At 43.0% G+C, this 11,731-nt stretch overlaps 1 protein-coding gene across 1 annotated transcript in view; it reads left to right on the forward strand.

The window, feature by feature from the left end:
* Positions 1-11,583: 11,583 nt before the first annotated feature.
* Positions 11,584-11,731, forward strand: part of T265_04999 (hypothetical protein) — a gene marked incomplete at both ends in the record, with an annotated part of 3,698 nt that continues 3,550 nt past the window's right edge. Inside the window, one exon of the mRNA XM_009169889.1 lies at positions 11,584-11,721. Coding sequence (XP_009168153.1) covers positions 11,584-11,721 — 138 coding nt within the window. The remainder of the gene's footprint in view (positions 11,722-11,731) is intronic.

Genomic DNA, 11,731 nt, shown 5'->3' on the forward strand with positions numbered 1-11,731 from the left:
TTTGCAGGAGAAATCTGTATGGGCTTGTCTAACGGGGATGAAGCAATGCATTAAAAGGTATTGACACCAGCACATGAGCGTTGAATTGGTCTGTCTGAATTTTATTTCTGCTTTATAAGAGCCTAAGAGCTGGTTTCACATCTGTGGTTCAATCTGAGTTCGTGTGACTGGAATGCACGCGCTCAGAAACTAAAAATGTGTTTTGATACGTAGAAGAATCTTTTTAATGCATTGAGTCACCTCTCTAAAATGTACAATGCCTGAAGAGCAATAAGCAAACTTCCGTTCAAAGCTTTTCCTTCTGGGGCATTGAGATTCCTTATGAGCAGTCTATAACACGTCGGATGAAGATAATTCAGCAGACTGAAATGCGTTAACCTTCCGTTCTGTCTCCGTCACCCTTCAGCTAAACCCGGTAGATTGGGGTGGACGTGAAATCAAGCATATTCGTTTGCGTGTAATCTATTGACACCGATCGAACTGTGTTTGTTGTAATGTGGAACCTACGACTAATGTTTTCAAGATATGGAGACTTTAAAGACTCAAAACCGACAATGTAAGTCACGTCAAGATGAAAACAAACCATTCGCATAGACTAAACTTCGGTTTAATTTTCTCACATGTGCGTTGTTCTCTTCATGAGCGAGCCTTAGAAATGATTAAAGGACGCTAATATTTTATGGACGGTGGAGAGGATCCGGGGTTTCGAAACAAGACCCCATCCTGCAATTGAATCCGGTCTTTGCTGGAAAGTTAGGAAGCAATTTCAACTCTCTATACTGATTTGCGTACTGCTGGTGATTCCCAACAACGGTGAAACATTAAAACGAGACATTCAGCCGGGTTCTAGATGAGTCTCCTGTCAAAACCAAATTGATATGCAATTGATGAGTGTATTTATCGAAATCAGGAAACAAATTTCACGCCAAGAACGAATGTGACACCAATCTCGGCAGCATTCGGAACGTGGAACGAGAGCAGGCTGCTCGCATTCGGACGCCCGAAAATTGATGCTTATATCCTTCAAGGTAACGTGAAAAAAGCCTAAATACCAAATGAATTCACTGACACAAAATACAAAGTTCCCAACCAATCCGGAGTGTTTTGTGCACAAGTTTTCCTTGCTGATATTAGATCACATGTCACTGAATTCGTTGCCGCTAGACTCAAAACTCCAAACCGTCTGAAATCATCAACACTGATCTCGAGATGCAACACGTGATCATGATCAACTTTCTGACCTGGAACCAATTTCGGAGCTGGACTTGGAACAACTAAGTTCGTTTTATCTCGGGTATAAAATCAAAGACAATCAGCTATTAGCTGAGTAAACATGTAAAGTTTTTAAACATTCCTACACAGATGGTAATATATGTCTTTTATGCTCACTAAATGAGTTCTTTGGATAAAGATGGGTAAGATGCTCTTATACGACTCAATATTTTAAAAAGGTGGCAAGCGAGAAAGGATTAAACACATTAGCTAGAACACCACATCCAAAGTGGTACGCCATCTGCGACAGAATCAATGACACCAGCACCCACCAGAGAACCCAGTGTTAAATCACCTTGATTGTGCAGTCTGCTATTATTTATTGCCCCGCCCCATGGTCTGCCAAAAGTGTACACATTTGGTCCTCCATGAATGCCGCGCCCATCATCCATTATTTCGACCCTCTACATCATGACTTGTTGGTTTACTGAATCTTCTCGGGAGACCTATTGTTCACTTTCATCTAGTGACTTGATTGAATGCATTGATAGAGTCAACTCGGACTTCATATTAATACACATCCACTTTATCACTGAAATACGTTGATCAAAAGGTAATGGCTCAATGGGACGAAGACCAGATTTCCGAAAAGCATTCTCAAATCTCGGTCGTTAGGCTCGTATTCTGGATAGCGTTTTTGTGATTAAAATGAAATATCAAACCCATTCACATCACGAGGTCTTCAGATCACTGTATCCTGGCTATGGGATCTGGATAAAATGGCCACATGCATTTCCCGATGTATAAAAATTAGGAAACAAACCAAAATATTCAGAGCAAAGTGCACACAGAACAAAATCCAACCAGAAGACACTCACGTCCACAACTTTGCCTCACCACAGTAGAAATAAGGCCTAATACAATGTCTGACTGTAAAGGCCATGGAGATTTGTCCCTGAGAAATTTCCCAGAGGACTGTCTACTATGAACGACTATCCACAGCAATTGATATTGCAGACTATACAGTCTGTGGGAATAAAACCTGGGATACATTCTGTGGGGAGGAAAAAGGCTGACATCTATCTGCCACCTAAGTGAAATCTCAGAGCTTCACCGATAACCAAAAGGCTGTGAACCATTGTTGATCCCGATCTCAAAGCCCCTCGTCCGAACTTGACTTACAGTTTGATCGCTGTCATCAGGTCCCAAAAGAACACCTAGTTGGTAAAGCTCACCAACAGCTTTCGCATTTCTGTCCATTCGCTTGCTCGCACCGAGCACTATATTTTGGTCACAACACAACCCAATTACACCAAGTTTTCGAGCAAACAATACAAGCTATTGTTTTTCGTATTCATTATCATTTACTTGGAACTTTCAAATGGATCACAAACAGTAAGATCCAGTGTGTTGTCCATTTTTGAGGGGATTGGGGCCAGGCTAATGAACCCACAGTTCCGTGTACGAAGGAAGTCAGTACGGCCTTTGATGTTGACCAAAGGCCAGTTCAACTAACCCCCAAAGTTATCACTTTTTTGGCAAGCCAAGTTACATCCTTACTCCGCTTAACTGTCTGTTTTAAGTAGCATGGACCATCCCAGCACCCCTTATTGAGGACAACCTCAATGGAAATGGACCGTACAGTGAACAAACGTCTCCTCACATAACCGTAAAGCCAAGTTGTCATACGGAGGACCATTTTTCCGAACAACAAAACTAGTTGTTTAATATCTTAGTTTTTGAAAGATGTCAGATAGTTATTACTTTGGGGGAGAGATAGAATGAAACTACTGCGTTTTGGGCTCACTATATTGGTAGCATTCTAACCCCTGACCACAACTTGGGAGTACTGTCGTTTGTTGCGATAAACAAGATTTAACAACAGGCAGTCATACACTGTCAAAGTCTCTAAGACAAGTGTCTTCCCACCTCGACAAACTCAGGGTCAGGAAACCTCTAATAAACCTGAAAGGTTGAAGAACGGAGGGAAAGCTCATTTTCAGGAAAAACTTACAACCTTCCTGTTGCAAACTAGAATTCTAACCAGTCCCCTCGCGTGATAATACAGCATGAGGTGACTGAGAGGTAGTTTCGCGCAACAAACTGCACGCAAAGTGGTGGTCGAACAGTTATCCAAAGAGGCAATCTGACAACACTGGAATGCGTTTCTACCAACCTCCACCGCAATGTCCTGAACACGCATTCAACAAACTGGATGACGAACTTATGAGGAAGTCTCATGTCGTGATTGACGTTGTAGCTAATGGTTGCCTGATGGCAATTTGCACGTCAGTCATGTTCGTCTCAATCCCTTTGTGGTGTTCATCCAGGATCGAGCAGATACTGCTCCGAAGCATGAGACGAGCGCAGCTGCAGCGCACGGCATCCATTTATTCCGGATAACTTAACCACAAATGGAAGAAACAAGCAAAAGTTTGTTACACTTCCTGGTATCAACTCCCAGTAATATCAAAAGTAATGGAACGAGCATGAGACGAAGCTGCAGCGCACGGCATCCATTTATTCCGGATAACTTAACCGCAATTGGAAGAAACAAGCAAAAGTTTGTTACACTTCCTTCCATCAACTCCCAGTAATATCAAAAGTAATGGAACGAATTATAGCAGAAGCCCTGAAATCGCACCTTGAAATTCACTCCTTGTTGAGTGATAAACAACACGGATTTCGACAGAATCGTTCTTGTTTATCCAATCTCCTCGTGACACTCGATGACTGGACACGAGCAGTCGATGCGGGAGTTACTGTACATGCCTGTTACTTGGATATATCCAAAGCCTTTGATCGAGTCGATCACAGTATCCTTCTTCGGAAACTTGAAATGTATGGCGTGACGGGAAATCTGTTGAGCTGGCTGAAAGACTATTTGAGTGACCGTTCGGTCCAAGTTCGTGTCGATGGAGCGTTTTCCGATAAAATTGCCGCCACAAGTGGTGTCCCTCAGGGTTCGGTTCTTGGTCCAATTTTGTTCCTGGTATACATGAATGACCTGCCGAAACTTCTGCAGTGCAAAACCGTACTTTTTGCTGATGACATAAAAATCTGGTCTGAAATTCATGGAAAGGCTGATTGTGATGCGCTACAGCAAGATCTGCAAAGAATCGACGAATGGTCCATCCAAAACCGGCTGCCGCTGAATTTCCAGAAATGCAAACTCATAAATCTGGGGAAGAGCTACCACTTCCCATACAAACTGGGATCCAATGAACTGGAATGGGTGGCTGAGGAAAAAGACCTCGGCGTCTGGATTTCTAGCAACCTGAAGCCGAGTAAACACTGTCTATCAGTATATCGCAAGACCTCGGCACTGCTCGGGATGCTTAGGAGAATATTTTATCGTTTTACGCCTGAAATTCTCCCTATTATCATGAACACATATCTCCGGCCGACAATGGAATACGCGATCCAAGCCTGGTCTCCATGGCTGCAAAAGGATACACAACTGCTAGAGCGTATCTACCACCGCGCGACCAAGCTGGTCATTGGCCTCCGAAACGTTCCCTACAGTGAAAGGCTACGTAAACTCGATTTGTTTGATTTAACTTATCGGCGTATACGAGGAGACCTCATCCTGATGTTCAAGATAATAAACACCCCTAATCACCCTTTAAAACATTTGTTCACAGTTAATTTGGCCCGACAGACCCGACGGAATCCATTGGCCGTTGACATTCCATGTTCCCGCATTAACTGTCGGCGCTACTTTTTTTCAGTCCGCGTATCCCTCACGTGGAACAAACTACCAACATCTGTTGTGGATTGTGGTAACCTCGAGACTTTCAAACATTCGCTTGACGAATACATAAGATCTCACCCAACTTCCCTCATCAACATTTGAGATGCAGATTACAAACAACAGAACATATATGTCATATCATTCCGTTTATCTGTATACATACACACACACCAATATCCTTTGGTCATCGTAAAGCAAAATGCTTTTTAGACCAATATAACCTTGATTTACCTTGATTTAACCACATGATAAATATCATCTAAACACTGCAGTCTGTTATGACCAACGAAGCACTGTGACATCAAGAGGCGTAGCTGAGACAAACTATCTAATGACCGTGTAATCCAACCTATTCTGAACTTTCATACGGATTTGATAACGTAAGGTCATTCTGAGAACAGTGGAACTGTTTAAAAGGTGATCTTCTGTTTACTTGAAATAAACAAATCACAGTTCTAAAGAAGGACTTGCTGTCCTTCAGAAACCAGCGATGTGATGGGGGGTACCGAAACGCCTAAAGCTGGAATTGCTCTGCCTCGGCTGACTACTAGACGCAAAGAAAATCACACTGACTGCTATAAAATTGGTTCAAATCCTGTAGGTCGCACGGTAAATTCCTTTACTTCCCCAAAATACTTGTTTCTTTGCAGACTACCAACACTCTCGCACAGTCCAGTGTCATATGAGATTCGTTCCAAACCGACTGGCCAACATGTGATACGGTTGCCACCAAATCTGAACAAAAACAATGACAGTCACCGTGGCCTGCTGCAATTGTCGCTTGTAACAAACTTTAGGCATGTGTATGTGCCAAGGCTTTTGGAACCCCGCAGTCACCTAACTCTAGATCAGTTTTTTTTTAAATAATGTGATCAGCTGGTTTACAGAAACGTGACCATAAGTGGATTATGCTCAGATGTTGTTTGCTTATCTCGTTGGTGATAATAAGGTGCTGGTGCGCCTGTCGTTCAAGTGGCCTCGATTTCGTGTGTCGATGACAACAGAATCCAGTCTGGATATCCATGAGTGTTTGCACATTTCGTCGAGCGTTGCAGTGAGAGCACGAGCTAATTCGCGCCGTGTAATTAGTCCATCTTCAGATAGCTGAACAAATGAACAACTTTCCTGAAGAGGACTTTCCAAGATGGGAACACACAGGCTACCTTTGTTTGTCTGCATTCTTCGTAAAAAAAAAAGCCTTACACCGGAAAACTTGGATTAAATGTGTGGTCCGAAGTTCGAAAATCAGACTACTGAAGATAACGGGTGAAATTTTCCGAAAATGGGTACCATTTACCATTCAACCTTCTCTCAGAATAAAGATACGAAGAGACTTCATATTTTTACCAGAAAAAAAACCAGAATCCCAGTCGGGAGATCATCAGTCTCCTGTCGAGGAACTCGCGTAAAACGCAACATTTTGATATGAGGCATTCTCGGTGCTCCGTGTTACCAATTAAATCAGACATACACGATCAAAAACACCAACAACATAGCACACCCATCGAATTCATTTCGATTCCAGTCTGTTCTGGTACCATCCAGCTATCCCTCTAGGATACTAATGAAATCTTTGTTTGAAGCTTGTATCCCAAAGGGTACCCCATCAACGACTTGGAGCCTAAGGCACTTAGAAACCGTAGGGAGCGTGAACTCATTGCCTGGATATCTCTGGATTCCTATCAGGACACCATGATTATCCCATCAGAATGTCAAGTTTGGTCGATTCTGTCATGTCCCCATTACGAGTGGGATAGAAACGGTTGATTAGAAGTATGGCCTTAGGTGCATTCTGCAATGACAACTTACAGATGTTTAAGACATTCGGCAAATAGATTCATTAACATACCAATTTGGTTTCCATGGGATGAATCCCAGCTGAATCTCTTGTTTATAGCGTTTGGCAAGGGAATGTGCTGCACCAAGACGTCTAATGTTTTATATTCGGGATACTCCAATATAATGCACAGATGAAGCGCGCTACTCATAAGGTTACTAAAAACACGGACTAAAGTTCATGCCCCTGGGAAGTAAAACACAAGATTGGCGGAAAATTCGGGACTGCGCCTACCTGACGAGCCCAAGAAAAGCGAAACCGGTCGTAGGATTCCAGCAACCTCATGAGTAATGTCTCTTGGAAGTTCACCCATATGAAACAACCACCTTTATTTCGTCCTGCCACCGTTTGTTGTTGAAGTATTTTACCACATTACCCTGGCCGAGTAGAAGCCGATAAGAAGCACGGCGCCTTAAAAGTAATGGTCACCCGTGTGGATTGGGTTCAACTAAAGAAGAGAACATGATGTTTGACCAAAAGCTAACAAGTCTAAGTACTGAATCCCTCGCCTAGCCGCGTATAACTGGAATAATCCCAGGCGTAGAACCGAAATGCCTACCTGAATGTAGTTCAACGGTAACAAATCCGCGCAACAAATAGCTTAACATCACAAGGCTTACGAGATGGGTAGGCATTCACATTCCTTAAAAGCTGTTCAGATGCGCAGTCTATAAAATTCCAATGGCAAGTTCCCTACTCCGGCTCGCCGAGTTAAACACCCTCCCTTATGACGGTGGTGGTCAGTTCGCAATCTAGTGGCTAGGAAATCGTGTGCACCTTCGTGAGCTGGTGGAAATTTCCCTATGCCCCCCCCCCTATTACAACGCTCAAAGAACGGTTCTGGTCCTTGTACTTGGTTTCAGGGTCAACAATCCCCATCTCATGAAGTTATGTTGATTAGAATGAAGTCACGAATCCAACAGCATTCCTTCTCAGTCAGTGGTGGACCACGTGAAACAAATTTAGCAATCTGAATAAGCGAACTCGCTTCCGGTGTAAGAAAATTTCCCATTCTAGGCAGTTTTTAGTTAACAACCTAGATCAATATACATTTAGAGTTCATAAGTTGTACCTTCTGTAGAGACCACCCAGAGGGATCGAGTGATTAATTCTGGCAGCGTAGTTGAAAAAAGCTTTCAAGTACAGACCAGAAAAGTCTCCCTGAGCGGGTGGTCTATTCGGGATAATACGACTGCATAAGGCGGTGTCCCCCAGTTCGGGAAGGGATTTGAGCCCCAAATTTGAAGATTGCTTTTCATTCGTCTGATTTATCTGGTGTTCGAATAAACCAACGTTCACGCTTACTAATTTTAGGTCATTTCGCCCCGCTAACCACCTGAGCTTGTCCCTCGTTAGTAGCAGATGCTCAGCTAGGGCTCGTGTGTTGGCTAAATAGACAACGGGGAAAAAGTTAACAGATATACACTCATGTTCCTGACTGGTATCCACCTTAACTAACCACCAGGCCTCAGTTTGACTCAAAATCGAACGCCTCAACCACCTCTATGGAGTTCAATATAGAATTTGTCTCCATTAGGACCCTACTTCACTAGCCTTCTTGCCTTAATTTGTTCCACGCTTTCGAAAACCGTCACACGCAAAACCAACTCATTCCTGTGCTGTCAGCTTATACAACATGCAGTATGAATTTTTCTACTGTTAAAGGAATTGCAATGGCTATTACATTTGTGCGTCTTGAGCAAACAAAAAGTAGATGCATAATGTTCAGGAATTCGTAAATTTCTGTTTGCATTCTAGAAGTAATCACGGTCAGACGGGCTCCCCTTAAACTGGTTGCCTCAGAACTTCCACAGCATTAACTATATCAGTACATACAGCGAGCGAATTATAGCACCGCACAGGTTATGTGAGCTAACATTCATTCACCCCTTACTATCCCTTTGGCCTTGAACTGACTGCCACGGGCAAAATGTAAAAGTTGAAAAGTTGGATGAGAGCAGGGTACTACTCACTGTGGTGATATGGGCTGAAACTGGAAAGGTGGTTGGTCAGTTTAGGAGTACAAGTTCGCTAATGACTACAATACTCCATCCTATCAAAAATCGTACCTAGTAAAAGATGTACCTGGTCCCAAGACATTCGACGCTTTCTTACCTCAATACTCTGTCGATGGCTATCAACCGCTCGTTCGTTTCCAGCTCACCAGTTAAGCGCCAGTACGTTTCACTGGTGCGTTGCTGTCAGTGATGATGATGACGATTCTAGCTCATCAAAGATCCTCAGATAGTGTTGGGTGCGTTAGAGCTCGCGCGATATTTTGAAAGCATGAACTACAAAAGGTGCACCGTAGTCCTTCATTAAACGAGTTTTTGAACTTTCAGCTTAGTACACATTTGCACTGATCACCTGATTCGTTAACTTCACAGTATTCAGTTAGTGGCAGACAACCATGATAAAACAAAGATAGTGGGCTTTTGCGCACCTGAAACTAGTGGTGGGCTGGTCATGCAAGCGATTAAGATGCTTGTCTTTGATCAACAGCCTGGCGTAAAATTCCACGGTACATAAAGATGAGGCAAGTACAAAAGTGGAGTGGCTCCATTTGTCCTAAAGGTGGCCTCAGCAGCAGCATGGGAACAGCAGCATTCAACAGTCCAGAGATATATGAGTTTGTCAACTTTCGCTGGCGACAACATCTTACGGAAAGAGTGAGAAAATNGCAGACATCTAACTTCTAAAAAGGTTCAGAAGTCACGCAGCACAAGTTATTCTGTTGACTAAAACAGCAAGTGAAGGTAACGAATGGTTTCGTCTCCGTGCCCGATCTCGGCAAGTATAGCATTCGGAAAAAACTCTACCCGCATGAATTTGGAGCCGCTTTCAACAGTTGAATAATCACAAATCTGGCGATCAGGTTGTTCGCTGAGGTCGACAGTTTTGTTGCAAACAGTTCGTCACAGTCGATGTGACGTTAGTGCGTTGCTGTGAGGCGAAGAGGAATCATGCTTTTAATGGTTGTGCGTTGAGTGGTGGTGTGCGCGATTACGTTTGCGGGGTTTGCGTTTTGATGGTTTTGAGCGGCCTTTCAACCTGTCACGTGCTATTTGTACTCCATGAGTTTTCCCGGACTGTTCCAGCAGTCAATCCTGTCGTCTGATATACGGCAGTGTTAGCATTTTTCGCCTCACGTCGCAATCCATTGTTCATGAAAGTCCATAGATGTGATCTAATGCAACATGTTGGTTGGTTGAGTTTGTTGTTGACTACCATGCTTGCAGGAATCCCTCTGCGTTTTAAGAATGTCCACCTACCTGTGTAACCAATCATAATCGAAGATCAACCCCTTCAGAACAGCAACCGTGTTTGTTCTAGCTTATTGCAGGCTGTTATTTGGACGAGATGTTTCAGGCAGTCGTTTAGGAACTCTTCTTCTGCACACAGTCTAACGAGGCGCAAATGTTCACTACCCTGTAGAAGTGTCTTAAATAAGACGCGTTTATAAGCCATCGGCGCAAAACTTGAAGAGCGGATGTACTGGGTACTTCAGCAGATAGCACAGGTTAGTGTGTCATCCGGGCGCCTTTTGGGCAGAATAAGCAAGAACCCCAAACCTCTTGAGAACGTCTTGTGCCACAACCAAAACCAAATTGGTATGCAAATGAGAATTCTTGTCCAACCCGAAACTATTATTATCAATAATAAGACCTGAAAACACACTAAAATTTTCCTCAATAGTGAAAATTAGCATATCATCAACATGACGTCCGAAAAGTTTGGCTCTCATAATATTGCTGCACAAGTTCTTTTCTACGATAAATTAGAATATTTCAGCAAGCTCATGTCACCAACTTCGTGCTACGTAACGTAGTAAAAGTCGGAGCGGCTATTTTTTGCAATGATGGGACACCTAGTGAGATGTTTTTCTATGTAATCATAAAAACCAAGTAAATTCTTTATAAATTTTGCTGGATCATCGATGCGACGTTACTGGTTCTAGAAAGATGTTTTCAGCTGGTGTTAATTCATTTTTTTGCCTATTGTCGGGTTAAACTGATAGTTTGACCCTTCTCGGTCCGCGTTTGGAAAGTTCCAGTTGATAACTACTAACTAGGAGTGATTGGTCGTACCTTACATGCCCTTTGTTCCTGTGTCTGCTACACGGACAAGCTATTGGTCAGTTCGAACGGAAACTGAAATCATCAGCCAAAGACTGCAAGTTTAAATGGGTATCTTCAACTAAATGTCAAGACAGATGCTTGCGCAATGCTATGATTGAAGGCCTGGCATACTAGTCCATCCGCGAAAAACATCTAGCACAGAGCTAACTCACTCACTTCCAAGCATATCAACTTTCTAGATCACCCGAGTTGCCTCACAAATAGTCAGAATCATACGTTGGTAACGAACCTACAGCCTAATCTACGATTATGCCTAACTCACAGAATCCCGAACCACGCACCGTTCTGACCGCTGCTACTGTAAAATCCGTTCAAACATGTTATTTTCGTGCTTATGACAGACATTCTCGTTCAAAATACCCCGCTGAAAAAGCCGTGGTAAACCCGGTCAATTATTCAGCGTTTGCAACGGCACTACCCACCTGGTACATGCCATTATAATCATCAAATTCAATGGCATCGCTCTCCTTGTCCTGGTAGATACTGGAAGTTCCTTTATTTCAATTGGTTCTGACGTTGTGAAACTGCATAACTGAAAATTTATCCAACTTACGCAGTCATCCTGATGGCATTTACATCACTATCCTGTAGAACGACCGGTTTCCCTTGTGTTCCTATCGGATAGAGAGGTGAATCATACAATGAATTACATCATCATCATCGTCATCATTATCATCATCATCATCATCATCATCACCATCATCATCGACAGCATGACATCAGTGTTCAACACCGATGCTTCACTGCCGTACAACCATGACTTATTTGAAAGCCTTATTGTAAAGAAAA

The sequence above is a fragment of the Opisthorchis viverrini genome (genome assembly GCF_000715545.1).
Source record: "Opisthorchis viverrini unplaced genomic scaffold opera_v5_88, whole genome shotgun sequence".
Classification (NCBI taxonomy): Eukaryota; Metazoa; Platyhelminthes; class Trematoda; order Opisthorchiida; family Opisthorchiidae; genus Opisthorchis; species Opisthorchis viverrini.